This window comes from Scomber japonicus, chromosome 5 (genome assembly GCF_027409825.1).
Source record: "Scomber japonicus isolate fScoJap1 chromosome 5, fScoJap1.pri, whole genome shotgun sequence".
Classification (NCBI taxonomy): Eukaryota; Metazoa; Chordata; class Actinopteri; order Scombriformes; family Scombridae; genus Scomber; species Scomber japonicus.
In genome coordinates, this window is record NC_070582.1 from 23,798,183 (window position 1) to 23,819,962 (window position 21,780).

The 21,780-nt window shown below is 38.4% G+C and overlaps 1 protein-coding gene across 2 annotated transcripts; it reads left to right on the forward strand.

The window, feature by feature from the left end:
• Positions 1-3,456: 3,456 nt before the first annotated feature.
• On the forward strand, positions 3,457-15,405 carry nap1l4a (nucleosome assembly protein 1-like 4a). Of its 2 annotated transcripts, XM_053319542.1 has the most exons (15): positions 3,487-3,518; positions 4,404-4,441; positions 4,958-5,033; positions 5,867-6,011; positions 6,599-6,685; positions 7,154-7,288; positions 7,389-7,460; positions 7,553-7,692; positions 7,921-8,066; positions 10,233-10,252; positions 10,364-10,483; positions 10,660-10,695; positions 10,841-10,894; positions 13,287-13,321; positions 13,706-15,405. In XM_053319542.1, exons 2-14 carry the CDS (start codon positions 4,426-4,428, stop codon positions 13,290-13,292), a joined length of 1,053 nt encoding a protein of 350 aa, XP_053175517.1. In that variant the 5' UTR covers positions 3,487-3,518; positions 4,404-4,425; the 3' UTR covers positions 13,293-13,321; positions 13,706-15,405. The 2 variants fall into 2 exon arrangements, with proteins under 2 accessions (XP_053175516.1, XP_053175517.1); XM_053319541.1 differs by lacking the exon at positions 13,287-13,321 and having other exon boundaries at positions 3,457-3,518.
• The last annotated feature ends 6,375 nt before the right edge of the window (positions 15,406-21,780 follow it).

Genomic DNA, 21,780 nt, shown 5'->3' on the forward strand with positions numbered 1-21,780 from the left:
TACATACTGTTATATACACTGTTAGTGACAGACAACCTATACATGTTTGGGTCAGGGAGGGGTCACGTTTACCTTTTGGCTACACTGCTCATTCCATCAGGCAGATTAGTCATATAAGATGTGAACTCTATGATGTATGATACGTGCATGGATCAGGGAATTGTCCCCTATTAATAGTATACTGCTTCTGCAGTATAGATTGTAAAGATAGGTACAGTGCTTGAAGAAGTAGCTGCTATCAACCAGCTGACAGAACGTACAGAAACATGATAAGAGTTTATAGTGTTTCCTCTACGTGTGCAGAGCAAACATTTGCACTATAATTGCACACAATTAAATCTGCACACATGCACTCACACACACACACACACAGCTAGGCATGGCCCTTTCACTAGAAAAGTGGGAATGCACCAGCATACATACCATCTAAACAGCCAGGTGTGTGTTTCTGCCCACTCAGGGGGGTAGGGTAGAACAAGAGGGGTGTAATCTGGGAGTTGAGGTACTCACTGAAAGGCCCGAAGCTGTAAGTATAGCTTTGTCTGAGAGCTGCAGGTGTTAGTATTGTCTTAACAATATCACGGTGCCTTTAATGAACACTTTGCTTCCACATAGGGTCGCAAAACTATCAAAGCCTTCGAAATCACTGGATTAGGTTTTAAATTATATTTGTTGTATTTTGGAACTCAAATATTCACATTACACTAAGGTGCTTACTCACAAAGTGCTCCATAAATCAACATTTAACCCATGTTTCCATTTCAAATCACCCTATATTTCTAAAATTAACATTTACTGTACACTTGTTTCTAAATCTCTGTCTCAACCCAAATGCTACACAATCACATTTGATTTCTTCTGTGAGTACAGATCCTGCTGGTAAATGTCACACTGTGACAGGCACAAAGCCTGGTCACCACAATCATGCCCTGAGGGCCCCCAGCACTGTCACTTCCTCTCAAGTGTATAGACTTTGCAGTGGTTGATAGCAAACAGAAAGAAGGCCGGATTTTAGTGAATTTATGTCTTTTACTGAAAAGACTTTTTCCACAAAAAGGACATTTCCAAGAAAAAAAAAGATGATTGATTAGTGGAATACTGTAGTGTACATGGACAGATGATCACGACTCTAGCCTTGTGACATGTTTTGTGCACTTATTATAGAATATCTTATTTCTAAATGAATGTGTTGTGAAAAGGCTGCCGATCTTCTAATATGAGATGTATTTTCTAATGATGAGCAAAGAAAACAAATAGATCTGTCTGTCAGTGGATGTTGACAGGAAATGACTGAAAGCTATTACCACTTCCCACTTTGAAACCTCTCTGTCACACATAGTTAAAATCTCCCTCAATGTCATACCTCGTAGCTGATAAAAACACTGATATTATCTCACAAAGCAGGTGAATGATAGCTCTTGTCCTACTGCCTCATTTTGACAATGTTGTTACAAGTTGTTGATGCTTAGTCAAATATGTTCCATTTGTTTCATCACAAAGAGTTATTTGAAGTCTTGTTCTGGCGTGAGAATGAAATGTTAATCACCATCATCTAGACATGGTTTTAATTTAGGAGTGTTCCACTCCACATTCCTACAATATCACTGGTAGTTGACCAGAACAACCACAACCCTGTGCAAAAAGTTGTTAAATGGGAGAGATTGTCCTTATTCAGACTTTGTAAATGTTTGAAAGCAATTTGAACTGTACAACCTCCAATCATCAATCAGCCTGTCAAACTTTCTCTTACAGGTACATCAGCACACTAATTAGGAACTAGATCATCTCACTCAAATGTGAACTTCTTATTTGTTAAGAACGCTTAGTACAAAACATTACCTTTCAAATGAATATACACAACAAGAGTCTCTGTCAGTCTGATATGAAGTACTGGTGTATGAAGCCCTCTTGTGGTCCAAACATAATACAGACAAGCTTTCAATACATGCATCAACAGATTACATCTGTTAAAGTTGTTTAGAGTTTGAAACCATAAATGCAACATTCATTTCAATTATTTCATGGGTCAACTTAATTCTCATTAGCTACAAAATGTGAACAGACGCTCTATGTAACATTTGATTGAATATTAATTACTAGTGCTGTACTTTGCCATGATCATGTATTCCATCCGCTAAGACATTTAGCAAGGGCGTCCTCAGATTCATGAGATCAGAGTAAAATTTGGCTGATACTCAGGTGATTTTAGTTCAGTGCCTATAGGCACAGTTAAAAGAGTATCATCAGCAGTTGTGTTTTTAAACAGGATTGTATTGCATATGTATAATAATTTGGAGCTAATATTTTTATTTGATGATGTTAAGTTTTTTTATTTATTTGTACACACAGCACCTACTGTGGCTGACCCAGTGTAGACGAGATACTGACAGAGGACAGACAATACTACTTTTACAGCCAGTGTAAAGGGCACCTGCAGAGAGTATACAAGAGCAACCTGGGTGTTGGGACTCACAACAGGTCTCTAAATTAATTAAAGGGGTCGTGAGGTGATAATACAAGATAGAATATGAAGGAAAAAACTGATTTTGGACACACAATATTATGATTTTATTTTTCAAGCTTCAATTTTTACTTTATATCTTGTGGATTACTGTATATTACCTCCTTGAGCCTCTAAAAGTTATTCAAATAAAACAACATGAGTTCTCTCTCTAGAACAGCAAGGTTTATCAATTAATCAATTAGTAGATCAACATAATACTAATCAGCAACTATTTTGATAGTTGAATAATCATTTTAGTCATTTTTAAAGCAAAAAATTAAAAAACATAAACTGGTTTTAACCTCTCACATGTGATGATTTAGTGCTCTTTGCCGAACATGGTGATAAACTGAATATCTTTGGGGTTTTGACTGTTAGTCACAAACCTAGACATCTGAAGAGGTAACTCTGGACTATGGGGAACTTTAAAGGATTTTACATTTACGAACCCTAACCCTAACCCACATGACGTGGACAACGCAACATGTGAGGAAGGGTCTCAGTTAGACTTTGCTTTATTTTAAGGGGTTGCAAGTCAAAAAGGTTGGGAACAACCGTACAAGAGTTTACTAGAGAATAATTTGGGGTCAATTGGGCCATCTACAGGGGCATATTGACTAGCCTTAGAAATCAAGTATAATAATACCCATAGGCCTACTATGTAGGTCTTCAGGTATATTAAAGTAAGGGCTCTTTGACAGAAAATGGCCAGGAATGCCAATAGTCAACAATGCCAACAAAAAAAGCTAAACATATTTTATATATATTCATGTATAAAGACAAACATAATAAGTGTTTAAAAAAGCTTTATGTTATAGAGGGTTGATGCAAAGGTTTTGAGATCGATAAACTACAGCAGTATTGAATCATTGTTTGTTTTCTGAATCTGTCATAGAAGAACCCCCCTCCCCTCCACCCCACCCGCATTAGATTTTCTTCTCGCAGCACTTGAACGCAGCACCATGCGTGTGGGGGTTGAATAGAAGCGACCAGCTAGTACTCCGCTCAGCTCGAGGTAAGACTAACAAAACAGCTAGCTCAGGTTAGTAAGTTAGAGTATTTAACATATGTATTACGGTTATCGCCCCAATGTAATACACTTGTTTTGTTGTTTGTCTTCCGGACACTTTTACTTTGACTCTGTTGCTTTTATTAACCCGCGAGCTAACGATAGCTAGCTGATATTAGCGGCTAGCGGTAGCCTAGCAGCCATAACGTCAGCGGTCAGTTTTTTCCGCATAGTAACGTCAGTATTATCACTACTAAATGTTTTGTTGGGGCGTGAGATGAAGGGGAAATATAACGTGTTAACTTCCACAAATGCCGTTAACTAAAACATTGTTCATAGCACGCTGACACGTTTCTGTCTAGCTACCTAGCCTAGTTAGCCGATGTCACGTTTATGGCACCGCCCATGCTAGATGTTTTTTTCTGTAGGTCGTTGCTTGTAAGTCGATATCATTGTGTATATTCGTGTGATGTCGTTTTGTCAGTGGTACTCTGTGACTGTCACTGTTATTTCTTATGCTCATAGTACACGGAGTGATGCTAACTTTTGCTATCGTAGCCTAACTCAGCTGCCCGTTAGCTTGCCAATGCGTCATCGGCCTGCGCTTGCTCAATACAAGAGCTGCTGCTGTTCATCATCTGAAGGCAGCTGTCAGTCTCTGTCCCAAAGTTAGTACCTCTTATGAGTTAATAGCTTCAACATTTTAGACTTTAACATATGCTATTGTGGCGATGCAATAATAAAAAATGTCTCACATGCAGCGATTAAATTAGCAGGCTAAACCCAGATTCACTCGTCTAATGCAGTCAACTGAGTTTTTCTCCCCTATTTTTCCTGTTGCTGGCTATATATGACTATTTTTGTCTAACATGTTTGATCTGTTTCAATCAGAGGAAGGAGCTGCCAATCAGCAATGGACGCCAATAAAGGTACAGACAAGTATATTAGACATAAGATGTGTCAGAATTTGCTTTAAATCTGATTGTAAGCTGTTAAATATTCAGCTGTCTGTACTTGTATGAAATGAAAAATACAACCAAGGTGAAACTCAATGTTTCACACTCTTTGCACTCTTCTCTTCACTTTGCACTATTTGTTTCCTGTTTCACAGTTTGCAGACACAGTTTCAAATAGTAATTCCATGTTCCTAATTCTAAAGATTGTTGTTTTGTGTGAGTACATTGTACCCATTAAACTGAGGTCGAATTCCTTTTATGTGTAAACATACTTGGCCAATAAAGATGATTTTGATCATTTCAACAACTGACAAAGTGTAAACATGCCATTTTACTGGAAAGTGATATATTCCATTTTTTGAATAGATTTATGCAATTTAAACACCATAAATGAAAAATATTGCACAATTCACATAGTAATTTTAATATGTAATTTGTGTAATGATGATTTAAGTGTTACACCTCCATTAATGTTCCATGTTGGTTCAGCAGGTAAAGGGGAACAAGGGATGCAAATTCCAGGTGGGCAGGTGGACAGACCTGTCAGCTTCCACATCATGGAGAGGTCAGTACAGGTGGCTCATACTTTATTCAGGTTATGTGAAAGAAGGGTAACAATGAAAAGATTGTCTTGGTTTGAACATGTTAGTGTTCACATTAGTTGATTGACAGCTTAACATAGGACAGTAGTGCAAAATGGCAATTTTAGCATCTTACCCTATATGACAGTGTAGCTGTCTTGAAAAAAATCCCCAAACCTGATAAGATTTGATAATATATTTAAATATCAGTAAATGGGGATGTAGTTTGCGGGTGGTTCGAGTTTTGGTTGACCTTAGTTGACGTAAAACAAGTTTGCTCTTTGGACATTTTCATATTATTTATCATCTTTGGAGATATATCACGTACCTGGAAAAAGCCAACATTATTACCCCTTGCTTATTGATATAATTGGTACATATTGAAAAGGCACAAATATAGTAACTTGAGCATGATGTGAATTGGGATTATCCATGGTGGTGATTGTGGTGAGTTGCATTTGTAATCCTTTCTTACATGTTAAAAAAAAACCCTGTTTGTTAGGTGATTGACTTTGTCTCAACAGCGAAAGCTGATAAATAAAAAAAATCAGTTCAATGGATCATTAATTATACACCATCACTGTAGAAACCTGCCACACTATCACAACCTCTTTTTTTTTTTTTCTTATTCTATCAAAACTATTTTGAGATCCTTTGGTGGTCCTAAACCTCCTAGATTGAAGACTTGGAAGTAAAACAAATTAGACGTTGTTACATTTGGTGTAGGATTACAGATTAGTTTCAGTTCACCGTTTATTTCCATATAATTTGTTTAGAAACTGATGTTATTATTGTTTTGTTTTGTTTTCTTTCATAGCTTGCTTCCCAAAGTAGTGAAGAGGCGAGTGCATGCCTTGAAAAGGCTACAGGTGCAGTGTGCTAACATCGAGGCTAAATTTTACGAAGAGGTCCATGAGCTAGAGAGGAAGTATGCTGCCCTCTATCAGCCGCTCTTTGATAAGGTACTGTACATGTTTTTATGACAGAACCTTTTCTTTTCACTTTTAACATTTTTGTACTTTACTGCAACACCAAAAGTTTATATTTTTCTTTGTTAATTTTATGGTGCTACAGCAAAGCAAAGTCTGTTGAAAAATAACAGATTTGAGACCCATTTGTGGTGGTCTGTGCACTAATGGGTGGTACTGTATGTCTCTCTGGTCCAATCTGAGGTCAGTGAGGACATATCCTTGGTGCTAAATTGAAAACTGCCGCAACGAGTAGTCAACTGTTCTTTTGTCAGTTGAGGCTATTTCCAGAGTGAGTGACATGAACTCAGCCATTCTTAGTTGCACTGAAGACTGGCAGCTGAAATCCTGCAGCACCTGTCTGCACCCTGTCTGTGTGTGTGAGTTGTGCATGCATGTGCAGTATATCTGTGTGTGTGCATGCATACTGTAGTCTCTCTCAAATGGTGTTGATTTCAATGTGCTGGCTGAAAATAATTCAGCCTTATCTAAATAATGCTTGTGTAGGCATTTCACTCTAATATTCTTAGTCCTCCTTTAAATGCTAAACTTTGTTTTAATGTGTGCTTGTCGTGTCACAGCGACGAGATATTGTCACAGGAACAGTGGAACCAACAGATGAGGAGTGTGAATGGCACAGTGACAGGGACGAAGAGGAGGAGCTAGCTGTAAGTACAGGTTTGATTTGCTTGTCTTCAGAGCCTGATCACAACTACTACTTGTTTTCTTCTGCAGGGGAAAAATTATTTCTTTCTTCTCAGTAATGATACTAGTATGCTTAAATTGTCCTCCCTAGAACAGAGTCAGGAATACTAGATTTAGATCATGTTATAAAATAATCAAATGCATTATTTTATTTATAAATAACTGATGAGACCATTGCCAAGAAAGGTTGAATGCTCCGTGCCAGACTTCCATTACGCAGAAGTGTTTTTGGTTTTGCAGAAAATCTGCCAAATAACTTGATGAGAAAATACTTCCAGTGTAAAACTTTATTTGGTAGATGAGCTTACATGGGGAAAATCATTTTCAACATCTCAATCAACACTTGATCTCAATGACAGACTTTAAAGTTGAGGTTTCTCAGTTCTCAATTCACAGTGAATTCTGATGAATGTCCTGTCCACTACCTGTAGGAGGAAGTAAAGGAAAAAGCTGCTATTGAGGATGCAAAGAAAGAGGAAGTTACGCCAGAGGAAGATCCAAAAGGCATCCCTGAGTTCTGGCTCACCATATTCAAGAGTGTGGACATGCTCAGTGACATGCTACAAGTATGTTTCAGTGATTCGTCTTTAACTCATGCCTCATGTACATTTCGCCACAATTCTGAGCAATACTGGATGTCTCTGACCTTACTGTTTCTCTGATCAGGAACATGATGAGCCCATCCTAAAGCACCTGAAAGATATTCAAGTCAAGTTTTCTGAGCCAGGACAACCAATGGTTAGTAATGGTCAATGGGACATAATTGCAAATTAATAAACTAAATACATTTAAAATGCTGAGTGAAATAATGTATATTGGCTTTGTCTCAGAGTTTCACATTAGAGTTCCACTTTGAGCCCAATGGTTACTTCAACAACGCAGTCCTCACTAAAGTCTACAAGATGAAGTCAGAGCCTGATGCCTCAGACCCTTTCTCATTTGAGGGACCAGAGATCATTGACTGTGAAGGGTGAGAACCACTGCCCAAAAACATGCATGTTAAAAGTGTGATCATGTTGAGTTTTAAGGCAAAAATTGAAATTGTGTGGTTTCTGGGGATATAAATCTGTTTTCTCTTTCTATATTAGTCTCTCTTGACTTTACATCCCACATGTGGGCCTCTTCTTCCTACTTTTACCTTTTTTACCGTTCTAGCTTACTGCCACCTCTCACTTTTTTGTGCACTTCTTATCTCTAGCTGTCAGATAGATTGGCACAAGGGGAAGGATGTGACAGTGAAAACTATTAAGAAGAAGCAGAAGCATAAAGGCCGTGGCACTGTGCGCACTGTTACCAAACAGGTCCCAAATGACTCATTCTTCAACTTCTTTAACCCTGTCAAAGGTGAGAGCACACACATTATTCACTAAGCAGCATATGTCAGTATTTATTTGTTTACATAAAATATAGTAAAGTTTTAGCTTGTATTTAACTCAATGTCCACATGTAACCTTTTGAAGCAGTTACCCTTATGTCTTCTAAGTAACTTTTTAAATGTATGTACCTAGTGGAAGTAACAACTAATCATTTAAGTAAACAATTCAAATCTTTGCAGTGTTAGCTGTGGACACATTGTACACAAATTCCTGGAGTGAACAGTAAATCACTGACAACTCTGAAAGAGAGCCACATGCAAATACACACACTAAACAGTCAACATATCTGTGCTCATCTGCAAGCAGTGTGGAAACATGTTAAAATACCAGGTAGCACTGTGTAGTAGGGTTTCTATTATTGGGTGCCCATTTTGTTAGGTTCCCTGCATATGCAGGAGGACATAAATAGGTGCACATTGGCCAAGCTAAATTCGACAGTAGGTGGCGCCAAACTCTTGACTTTGTATTTGGAGTTGATCGTGCTTTCTGCTGGGTGGAGGTGGAACAGTCAGCTTGTTTGTTGCTCACTGAAGTTGAACTTTATACATAAAGCTGAGCTCACTCAACTTGGGACATTTTACATCAGCTTTGGTTTAGCCATTATTTTCCACAACAGCTTCGCAGTTTAGATGTGTTTATGATTCTTAACAGTTAATAGCTGACTCATATACAAGCAAACTGAGGTTTGAGGTCAAATTTGTGAGACCATTGATAAATGACATCAGACAGTCTGTTCAGCCAAAACATTCTACAAATTATTGATGTGCGTTAAATTTGAAAGACAGATGTCTATTTAAAGCGCATCTTTTGACAATAGTGAAGGAAATGAATGAATGAAACCTAAATGTAACATTTTAGAATAATTCTGTATGATGTGATTTTAATTGAAAAGATATATCCCAAAACCATGGGACTTTAGGTAAGCTTGGTGTGGTATTTGCCCAAAAGGTGAGGGAAGTTTAACAGTGTCATATTTCAGTTTGGTTACACAATTAAACTGTATAAACAATAGATGAATAATACAGTGATTAATCCATTATGGCAGATATCTTCAAAGCAGTTATTCTCCTTCAAAGGATCAGTGAGTTTGGCTGCACAAATCTTTATTCATCAGCTGTCATGTTGTATCGTCAGCACTCCTGTCCGACATGCCTGAACTTATTCTGTCTTGAAGAGGTAGTTCCAAGCTCTCACAGGTTAAGCAAATGTTTGTCTTACTGGTTCAGTCACAGGCTCAGGTTATGACTGGTGAGTATAAATAGCTCTTTGTCAAATGTGTTCAGGTGTGTCGCTCTGGGGTTGGGATGTCCATTAGTTACTCAGGCATCTCTTTGCGATCTCCGTGAACACAATTGAAGAATGCATGTAAACTGATTGCATATAGATGTTAGAGTGAGGTTTGCTATGTATTTATTTATAAATTGGACTGAGAGTTTACTAGATTAGATTAAATTAGAGAGACCTATAATTCTGTAAACTGATTCAGTTACAAGCTCATTGTGTTTTTTAAAAGGTCATCACAGAATTACTGAAGAATTCTGAAGAATAAAGTGGCCATGCCATTTCTCACTATGGCGACGCCAAGCAAACAACATGAACTTTCATATCTACATTTTCCCCTAGAGGAAGTGCATTTTTTTGTTATCAGTTGTATCTTTTGTCAGGATGTGTGAGAAAATATTGTAAGAATGTTTTTCTATAACACCTAACCAAACTTCAGTAGAGACTGCTGTTTTAAATTGGAGCTGATGATATTACTGCAAGGGATTCAACGTTAAGAGTTGTTGAAAGAGGAGGAAGCACAGAGTGATGTCACCATTAGACAGTTTATTGTCTGGGCGGTGGAGGCTGACAGCTGTCTGCGAATGGTTTGTCACTTCCTGTGGACCACATATTGTGAAGTCATGGCCTACATCTTTCCATAAATGGGCTTTTGGACATTGACTGAATTACAACTTGTAAATTAGAAATATTAATGGGTTTGAATCCCTTTCTAAAAAGAAATGTAATATCTACTTGTGACTGCTGGTTGAACTTGTCATTGAGAAATAAGCATGTGGATTAATGTCTCAAAGTCATTGTAAACCAGTGTGTTGACGTACTTATGGCTTAAATACTGTCCTTTCTCTCACAGTTTCACCAGATGGAGAAATGGTGAGTAAAATGTAGCTTACTTATCATAAACTCAACACGTTATATTGTCTTCTGTTACATAGCTCAGATTTGTAGTTGTGTTAAATTGGCCTCTCTGTGTTGTTTTTATAGGACGAAGACTCTGAGTTCACCCTAGCCACAGACTTTGAGATTGGTCATTTCTTCCGTGAGAGAATAGTTCCCAGAGCAGTGCTGTATTTCACTGGAGAGGCCCTGGAAGATGACGAGAGTGTGAGTTTTTCCTCTGTCTCGCACGCACACTGTTACACTATGACAAAGACAAGTTACACACGAGCCACAAGATGGAATGTTTGCAGACGTTAGAGGATACATTAAACTGAACTTGTCATCACTGTTGTATCACATGTGGGTCTTTTTTTCACACTGGATTTTGTTTTTTAATGCAGTTTGAAGAGGAGGAGCTGGAAGAGGGAGATGAAGAGGTTTGCTACACCATTTTGACTCAGAAATATTGTATTTGACCTGATATACCTGCCAAACCTTATCATCATACTAGTCCTTGTTAATACTTCTGTTAAACCATTGTTGGCTTGGAAAACCTAAAATGATTTTATTTTGATGTCATAGGAGCAAGATGAGGAGGGTGATGATGATGATGACGAGGGAGACTTTGACCCCAAGGTCAGTATGAATTATGTTTTTTTTTTTAAGTAGATTATTGTGCACCTGTTAATGATATGTTTACAGTATTTAATTGTTTGTTTTTTCAATGTGAGTGCTTTTACTGGTGCTAACCATGTAGCTCATTATGCTGAGCATACAAACAAGCCCCGGAGACATCGCTGAGCTGTGGAGTGATTTTAGTGGAGTGATCAGAGAAGCTACTGTTTTAAAAAACTACATACTAGGCTTAGGCAGTGTCAAGGTATTACAGTATACTAGCTTATTTGGAAATCCCAAAGTTATGATTTTCAATCCTGTCAAAAAATACAGACGCTCTAAACTGATACAGAGATGCAGTGTTGAGGTGATGTAATGTAGTGCACGGCACACACCACCAGAGGTCAGTCTCTCCTGGGCTGAGCTGAAAAATATGGTGACTGTGGTTGTTGGGGGTAAAGCTACAGACTTGTAAAAAAGCCCTTGTTTGGGTGTAGCCTCAAATGCCACATACAACTTTGTCTTCTTCCAACTACAAAACCAGTTTATTAGCTGCATGATTTTATTCAGCAGCCAGTCTGTCACCACCACCCACACATCATCTCCATTCAGCCCACTTTGGTATCCGCCATGGCAACAAGTGTCATCGGGTCCTCCGGCAAGAATTGATGGATATAACACCCCCCATCTATTTATTGTCATTATTATAAGTATTTTAATCCAGCAAGACTTGTCCAAGTTGGCTAATTGCATTTTAGACACACAGCATTGAAGGCTAGACAATGTCATACATGCTGTTATGACTTCTATCAGCAGCATCTTTTAGGTTGTTTTTTGTTTTGTTTGTTTTTTCAAAACAAATACCGTAATACACCCCTGGTGATTAGAAAACATTCTGAATATTCAGAATCCACAATTAGATCCAGTGACATAATTCAGTTTTGTGTTCATGGAGGAATGGAGAGAAACTTGCATGTATCATGTCAGAGAGAGAGGACATTCAACATATGCACTGAATGAATTGTCCATCATGGTGTAATATGTCCAAGAGGCTATGACTTCTCTGGTACCTGCACCCTTATTCAATAGTTTGACTTTATTGTTGTTACTGCTGAAGTACATCAAAACAGGCACAAAACAAATTATATAAATTTATTTAAGGAAATTATTTTTTGTTTTTTATAACTGGGGTAAATGTGTGTTGGTTGTTGGATAAGCTATAAGCACCATGAGGGTAAAGACTTGAATCTCAATCTGTTTTGACCCAGAGTGGTAGACGCTCAGTGCAAACATTACCCGACATTGTTACAACAAAGTTGACACACAATTTTTATCTGATGCAACTCCTTGTCCAGTGTTGCAGTATAATTATCTCCACATAGCTTAATCCTGGAGGGGCGTGTGTGCTTGTGTTTATCTGTCTGCAGCTAATCTCATATACTACTGCACCCATCAGCCTATTTTCTGTGCACATGTATGACTGTATACTCAAAGACCTGTCATTGCTGTGGAAATTGACGGTTGTAGAGAAACCTATTTTGTGACACTGTTGACTCCTCACTCCTCTTCACTGGTCAATTGGGCTTAGGCGATTAACAACTGCTTCAATTTGGAATCTGGTTTCCGTTAGGGACAACCAATAATGTTCTACAGCCACATTAGATCATTAGTGCCAAATTTTAGTACCTAGAGAGCACCTTGTGTTATGAATTCAAGTTTATATTTATAAGATTCCTTATGAGCCTATTGTGAAACTTAGACTTTTTTATTTTTAGCTTTTTCTTCATCACTTATGATATCCATTACGACATAGCAAACATGTCTTCACTAGAAGAAGCGTGTTTTCTCCGAAGCATTTGTACATTATAGTACAACTGAACAATGTGCTGTGTTTAGCAAAGCTTCCCATTTTAGTGCTTTTTTTTTTTTTTTTTTTTTTTTTAATGGTATTTCCAATTTCCACCTCCAGCTTACTCAAACATCCTGTATTTGGCAGACTTTACAAGATATGTTGGCTTTTTCTGCACTTACACTCTCACATAAATTATCAGTGAAATATCATGTCGTGACAGTTAGTGAAAGAGTCCTTTTATTTTGTGGCTTAGTTCAGTTGAGATGTCTATTCTTCATTTGTGACCGATTCAGTCTGATAGTGAGTGAGTACATAACATGCCCTGTAAGCAGTTTTATTGGGAGTGACCAACAATGCTGCTCTGTCTGTGAATTAGCGTCTTTAGTAGCTCGTTGTGTTTTTCTCTCGTGGTACCTGCAGTCAGCTATTAATTTTGCTTCAGTAATTCTGCTTGCACATTCACCATATTCGTTTCATTGTGCTCACCATGTTATTTCTGAATGTGACAATTAAACTTGTGCATATTGTTGTCTCTCCCTCCCCTGGATTCCCTCTTTACAGGCATAATCACTCATTCTCACCCCATGCATTTCTAGGTAAGGGAGAACTAAGGCTGGCGTCCCCCACACATTATACATTAGCTTTGGTTTGTTAATATGGCTGCCTTTCTCTATCACTACATCTTTCATCCTCCCTGTAGTGTGAGGTGCTTAGGACCTTCAACTCACATCTTGGGTAGATAGGACTTCTTTTTTTCCCTGTCCTGTCTTTGCTCTTTCAATCTGCCCATAGTCCCATCCCCAGGTTTCTAACATTGTCCTCTTTGTTGTAGCACACCAGGTTAAAAATAAAGTTGCTCTCATTCTCTATCATCTGCTTTCCTCTTAGCCTCTTCTAGTTGTTAGTTAATGCCCAGTGGCTTCAGTATCCGTATGTCTACGTGTTGTCTAATGTGGTTTCTCTCTGCCTGCTCCCCACAGAAAGAACAGCCCCAGCCTGCCGAATGCAAACAGCAGTAACCATGGTGATCAGGGGAGGCGGAGACCTGCTGTCCGTCAAATCAGTTCTTAGCCAATCAGCAAGTCCTCCTACTCTTGCAGTCTCCGCCCTTTTATGAACTCTCATCTGAACGCAATAGAACGCAAACCAAACTGCGTTTTTACTATGTGCATGACTTATTTTTCTTTTGTCTTGCGCCCATCACACCCCTTTTTTATTTTGCTTCAATCGACCTCAGAGCGGAAGCGACTTGAGTGTAATTTAAACGCCATAGCATCACATAGGGACAGTCTTCTTCTTTGGTAAGGTGGAGTAGGTTACTACTGCCAAGAACTTCAGAGCATCACCATATGGATAAAGATAGGAAAGGAATGGATCCCAACTCTAGTTTTCATGGAAATAAATCAGTTACTCAGGGTTTTTTAATGCCAACAAGAGAAGTGTTAGTTTACCAGGAAACTGCTGAACAAATTTGACTTAATCTTTCACTGGGGTTGTTTTTCTTTTTGTTATGGTGTTTTTTAAGAGACATACAATGTATCATTTTGAATTTAATTTTCTTTTTTAAATGTTCATTGTCATGTCATTGGACTATTTATTCTGGTGTCATGCAGCTGTATGAAGTGGTGCGTTTTGGGAACTCTCGAGGCCCAGCCACAGTTATATGCTTATTTCTCATTGGCTCAAATCTTATTTGGGCTTAGCAGGTAAACAAAAAGTGAATACTGCCAAGTCATGTTTTTTTATTATCAAAATGTATTTCAAACATTGAAAAATTGTGTTCTGCATTATTTTGCTCACCTCTGCCCACATGTATGGGGCTTAACAAGCATTTAAACTGAGCACTTGAGTGGACACATGTAACACTACTTTAGATCATGTGACAGGCATGTGTGGAGGTACTGTGCATACATTGTACCTCAGAGCTGTCATATATTGCTCTTCCTGATTGCCCCATCACTCCTTTAACGTTCTTTCCACTTGTGTTAACATGGATAACAAGGATTATTTATGAAATTCAAACATTTCCGAAGTACAAACTTCAGTCAGGCTTTCTGCTGCCCAGTCATCACATTCAGTCTGTTGAATACTTTCTTTAAGATGACAGATTTATGTTAGTGTCTCTCTACTGGTATTTATCTAGTTCTTAACAAATGTCATTTAGAGTCTGTCTTATGACAGGGTGCAGGATGTTTGGATCAAATGTGAACGTGGAGGATTCAAGACTTTCTTTGCCATGAAGCCAAAACACAACCGTCCTCTTTTATTAAATTGTTTGCCAATTCTTATTAACACCATTTAATCTAATTCAGCGTTTAAAGTTGTTTAAAATGTATAAATAAAATTGTCTAATGATTCAGTAGAATGTCTGTGGGAAACAAATGGAACAGGTTGCCAATGTATTTTATACTGCATTTGATCATCGATAGCAGTGACAGTGAAATAATACCCATCCCCCTCTCTTTTTAAAAGAACGATTGTAGATCTTGTTGGACAGATCTCTCAGAGCCACGGTTGACATCTTCAAATCCACCACATTGGACCGTGTGCTAGCAATGGCCTTAACTGGTTCTTATTCACAATTTGTTACTTGCGCAATATTTCTTTTCAATTTGTACAGAGTTAGTTAAGATATTCTATTAAAGTTGTGCGACATGGAAATATGTCTCTGCATGTCTTCTGTCAGTTGTGTGTCTGTGTGTGTGTGTTCCATAGAAAGAGTTTACCAGCAGTGTGTAACCTCTTTAAATGAAGTAGCATATGCTTACAGCCACTGATCACAGTTTAAGCAGTTACTTTAAGAGGTCCTGACTCCCAGGTTGAGAATCACTGGTGTTGAAATTAGATATGGGATTTTTAGTAAGCTGGTAATGACCTGTGGGTCATGTGCACATTTTGATTGTGAGCAGGAAAAGTTAGAATTGAACCAATCAAATTTGCAATGTGTTTTATTGGAATGTGCCAGCATGTTCATAGGCCTTTTTCATGCAAGATATTTTGACACGTTACATTGTAAAAGAACAAGCACAAATAATACATTCATTGCAAGTCATTGCTATCCACTTTGCATTTCCGATGTACACTAAGAAAACAGCAGATTTTTTTAAGTCAAAGTATTGTGAAAAGTCTATAATTGAAACAGTCGAAGCATGTGACCAATGTTACTGAAGCTTCAGCTCAACTGGAGATAAATTCTAGCAGAAAAAACATCAGATGAAATTATCTTTCTGCAAGTGAAGGCATAAAATAAACATAAATGCCATCATTTCATCACATGTTCTGCATTGTTTGCCATAACATGAATTTTAAGTGGAGCTCTTTTATTATAGTCATCCCATTGCACCGCCTGCAATGGTTTGATGGCAGTGGACTTATTTTGCACTACCAACCGCATATCCTGATGAGTGCAACTCCAAAAGTGGATTTCCCACTATGACAAGTAAAAATGCCATTAGAAGGATCTATACCAAGACATTCAAACTGAATTAGCTATGTGGAATTCAGATATTTATACGTTTGTACCATTTCCTGCTGTAACGTGTGCTGTGAAAATTGTCTATTGAGGCAGGAACGCTGAGTCCTGAACTGCTCCAGTACATAATGGCTTCACTGAGCAGCTCAGGTATCCCTGCATGCTCAGATAACTTTCCCAGGGTCAATGAAGATGCTGTTGACAGCACAATCTGACTGGGCATTGAGTTACCACACAGTTTGACTTTCCTATTAGGTATTTGGTGATGATTTGCAAATAATTGGCAAGAGCTTAACAGCCAAGGATGCAGTCACAGTCTTCACATACTGACATGAGAGCAGTGGACCATTTTCTTCCTCACAAACAACCTGGTGATTTTGGAACAGCTGTGTGGTATCCAGGCTGGAGGAATTTGCTTACGGTCTACCCAACATCAGGCAAGGCAGCCAGAATGTCTGGAATTCTGTCTTGGAGATAGAGGGAGCATATTCGCTCCTCTGAGGGACCCTTGTAATGCATTGTTGGAGATAATGGCTGAGTGCTCAAAAATTTCTGTAGAAAGATGGAGACACTGTGTCCTAGCAACCCAGGTTTGTGGCGAAAGACAGGTGCTTTCTTATCCTGTCACCTTGTCCAGCAACACTTACAGTATAACTGTGTGTGTTTTCTGTCTTCATGGGAACAGAAGTGACAACATGCGACAGCGTGAGAAAACATGTGACGCCTGGGTTAGATCAAGATTATGACAAGTGCAAGACTAAGTCCCTAACATTTTTAAAGTGTAAGAAGGTTTTTGGAGGGAATGAGTAGGCAGCAGTGAATTCTGATCCCTCTGTCTTCCACAGCCAAACAAACAGATTACAATCTTTTACTGTAATTTTGGGGATTTGACCATTCAGACTTGTAAACAAGGCACTATTCATGCCGAGGCTACTGTGTGGGTTTGAGGATCGCCTCACTGTAACAAGGCATCTGATTGTGTCTCAAGAGGGGGAAGTGGAACTGCACAGTCGAGTTAGTCTGATGCTCTCGCTTATAGGAGATATACTATGCACATTTCTAGGTCAGTATTTTTAATCTTGGGTTCTACAGGAATATCTTTGCATGATTTACAGTTCAAAAAAAATGGTTATTTATGTTATTCTGGTCCCTTATGTAGTCCCTCAGTTCAGCCTCTGTCTGAAACACACCATTTTAACTCCTGTCTTTTTAATGCCCCCCTCCTGATGAGCCTACTCTGTTCTGATTGGGTCAGAAGTTGCCCCTCAGGAAACTTCCACTGACTCCGGAAATTACGATAACACACCATGAAACAAACAGTAGTATTAGGATTTCAACATTTTTTCTTGGTCTTTATTCAACTACTTCTCAAATACATCTGAGTCAGTATATAAGATGGACAACAAAGAGAAAAAGTTCAGCAACAACCTTAACAACCAAGGCTACAGAATGGAGAGGGTAGGAAAATACATTGCAAATGAAGCATTCAGAGCTGGCTATCACAACAGTATAAAAAATAACAGACAAATCACAAAAAGCATAATATGTCCCCTTAAACATCAGAGGAGTAAATGCCAACTGAATTTGCTATGTATATATGTAGTATGCCAATATAACATTAGAGACATGATACACTTAAAAGACTTAATATACTGTAGATTTATATTCAGTTTCAATCCAAACATAATTATAGTTATTCTCTCTTCTCAAGGAAATGCATAAAATGTGTGGAGGTTGACTTGAATACTTTAATTATCCTTTGAGAAGCAAACTGCTTTTTCAGCTCTATGAAAATTGCATTAAATTTACTCTACAGTCAGACAGCTGGATGTTCACATCATAGCAGAAAAATCTATCTGTGTTTAGAAAAGTAGGTCAGTGACTTTCTGCCTCCTGAAGCTGTATCAGAATGATTCCTGTCATGTATAACAGTACTGACATCGGAAGTAGGCAGAAAGTTATGCCCTGCTAAGTCTTCTTGGTGTTATAAGAATTTTTTTTGAATTTAGAAATCAATATGACAAGCAGACCCAGGTGTATCACTAGTCACACTTTGTAATTTTGGAAAGGTGACATCATGAGATCCAGAGAGTGAGACAGGCGTCTGGGAATGAGCAGGAATTTATTAGATAAATGAACTAATTTGGTCGTGTTGAAAGAAGAGGGGATGCAAGGAAAATTAAAAAAAAGGAGAAAACACAGTGAGGCTTTATTTTATTCTGTGCTCTCTGACATTCTCTGCATGCTCAATCGTTTGATGCATTGTATCGTGTGTGAGTGTGTGCACATGGATGGACAGACAGAGAGGATGTTTAACATGAATCAACAACAAATATAGAGGAAATCAATGGTGGACTCAAAGGGAAATGATCCCTGAACTGTGCACATGTCCACAGAAGCAGAACAAAGAGAAGTATTCAGACTGCTGGGATTATCCCTAAATGAGGCCGTCTGCCATCGTCTCATCTTCATCCAGTAGAAGCGTAGAGGGTGCAGTCTTCTTCCGACCATCCTCCCAGCTGCAGCTGCACCCACCGTCCCACTCTTGGCCCCAAGGTGCTTTTGGCAGTGCTTCTGCTCATATGTGAGCACAGATATGAGTGTGTATGCTTGTGTGGGGTCTTTTGTATCATCCCCTCCTGGTCGGAAGTGATGTGAGCCAGATTGAGTTCCAGAGAAAGAGAGGGGGATAGAGAGATGCTTTATGCTGCTGATGCACTGTTGGTGTTCAGAATTGAATGAGCTGAACAGGCAGTGTGATAAAGAGCCCATTACCTCTTAAATTTGATAATATTAGTGGTGGTGTTGACACAAGAACTCACAGCCATGAACACACAGACATTATGAAAGTGTCTATTTTGAGACATATTGATCCTACTCTAATTTTGTCAGAAGGTGTATGGGAGTCACTCCATGAAAACCCCTGGGTCTATTCTCACAGACGTCTGACAGATAAATCAGCAAGGCCAATAAAGCTAGCTTTTAGCTCACGGCAGATTCAGTATATTGGTATTGGCATATATGTCATCTGATAAATGATAAACAATTGACAGAATTACTAATAGTATATTTTGAACTGTTCCATTTTTGTAAATAAGAGAGAAGTTCAGTGCCTTCAAAAATATTTTATGTCATGGGCTGTGTAAAAAAATCTATATTGACAGATACTGTATACCATTATTGGCTTGAAAAAAAAATCAATATCTGTGTCAGTTTCAAAAGTCCTATATCTGTCGAGCTATACTCAGAAGCCAGATCACCAAACTGGCAAAAACATGTATAATCTGCTGCAGGAGCTCTTTAAAAACAGTGAACATTTCATGAATTTTGGGAGAAAAACCCCACAATGCAATCATTAGAAAGAACAACATTGTAACCATGTCAGCTTAACCTCTCCTGACAGCACCTGCCCGCCTGAGCAAAATGGGCCTCTTAGTGCAGAGAGCTCTCTTAGGAAACTCATGGGAGTGTTCAGGGGAGGAAACCATTGTTAGGTAAAGCGGTGCAGAGTCTCCAGGAGGGTGTTTAAAACACTTTCAAATCCCCTCAACCACTGTGTTCTGTACTGTTCAAATGGTACCCGTGGGTGTCAGGTGATGGATGTATTCTGACAGCTGTTGGGCAAAATATAATTCATGTATTTGTTTTTTTTTAATTTACTCCTAGATGGAGTCTATCCCAGCATGCATCAGACATGTTCAATCTACCTGATTGGCACGTCTCTCCGGAGTGTGGGAGGAAAAACAAGGCAGTACTAAGGGAACATTCAAAGTCTGCTGACCTATGAGGCATTGTTCCATAAAGAAAAGGTGCAAGGAAACATTGAAAGGAGCTCCAGTGTTAGTTGTGGGAAAAAGGGAGAAAATGTTTTTAAATGAGCTTAGTTACAAAAAGAAAAATATTTGAGTGATTGTTAAATAGGCACACTTTATTATTTTATATTCGTCTATGTGTGTTTAACACGTGTGCCACTATAACCGAGCTAATCTTATTTGCTCTACTGCATTATCAGCAGTGACTTGCCTGGTATGTGTGGGAAAGAATGCCTTATGCCCAATGACAGCACAGCTACAGGGCAGAACACCTCTGTCTGGTTTTATGAATGGCTCAGTAAATGAACAGGGAACTAGGTGTGGCATGTTTAACCTGAATCACGCTCCTTCACTTCCGAGCAAAGACTAAAGCTGTCAGAACTGGACATGAACGGCATTTAGGTTACATAAAAGAGGTCACAGCAAAACCAAAAAAATCTGAGGTAGAGCTGGTTTGAATGTATGTAAATTTAGCATGCTGTGCCATGCTCAGCTTTATTTAAAGGTGAACGCTGGTGATTCAGGAAACTGACAGAGCAGAAATTCACACATTTGGTTTAATCATAAACTTGAATGCTCAGCTGCCCCCAGAATATTGCATCACTTTATCCAAGTTAAGTCTTGAGAGAAAGAGATAATCCTCAAGGGAGTCTAGTTACTTTATTTGACAAACTTTAATTGATTGATCAGATTTAGACTTGTTCAGTCACTACTGCATAAATGAGTAAAGATTCAAGAGAATTTCCTTCATTAATCTGATTTTCCACTGGGTCAGAGTTGGACAGCATAATGCCTAAAAGGTTTAACCATCAAGTGTAAACGCCCAGTCCATGGTCCTTCTTCCACCACAGATTAGCTTTGGTTCTCTGGAAAGACTCTAAATTTATAAACTATGCAGACAGCGAAGTGAACGGTGCATTCCTGGCAAGGAGAAGGATTGCAGACCTGCATACCTGCCATTCTTTGTTAAAGTCAGATTGGCAGGACTGAGGTGCTGCGCTCACTCGATCACATCTCATAACTCTCACTGGAGTCTCTTGATGTGGCTCATGCGGTGTGAACTAAGTCTGGTTATAATAGATTGCATGGCTCACACACCTGTGTGCTAAAGTAATGACACTTATTGACATTTATGTGATTTGAACAGCACTCTGTGTGTGTGGGAGTAATGACAATCATAAAGTACAATTACTTATATACTTCATTCAAGTACAATTGGGTGCATTGAAGAACTTGTACTACTACATTTCAGACATATTCTCTACATCCATTTGACAGCTACAGTAATTATTTATTTAGCAGGATAAAATGTATTACCAGTACATTAAATACACAATGTTATAGATAAAACTACACAACTGAACATAATAGAACCTCCTTCTAGATCAGCTACATTATTAAGAAGCTGCTTATATGTTAATGCATCAAAATCAATAATCAATTAAAATATATAACACTATAACACTTTTTACTTTTAATGCAGGACTTTTACTTGTAATGTAAAGTATTACAAGTCCTATTTTACATTGGTGTAGTGCCTTGTAGTGGAAACATTTTATTAGTTCCCTTCATCATTATATAACAATGTAACATAACAAGGAAACTGGGTGATTGATTATGATTTAGTAGATTTGATCCTCTTTGGCATCTTTATCTCTGCCATTGTCAAGAGTCCAATGAACTTCCTTTTTTCTTTCACTGCACTACATTTCAGTGAGAAATATTGGACATTTTACTTCACTACATTCATTTGACTGCTTTAGTGGCTCAT

Excerpts from the sequence above, each read along its gene's own strand:
- nap1l4a (XM_053319541.1), top strand. Across the intron at positions 10,484-10,659 it reads CCCTGGAAGATGACGAGAGT|TTTGAAGAGGAGGAGCTGGA; the intron begins GTGAGTTTTTCC and ends TTTTTAATGCAG. Across the intron at positions 10,895-13,705 it reads AGGGAGACTTTGACCCCAAG|AAAGAACAGCCCCAGCCTGC; the intron begins GTCAGTATGAAT and ends TGCTCCCCACAG.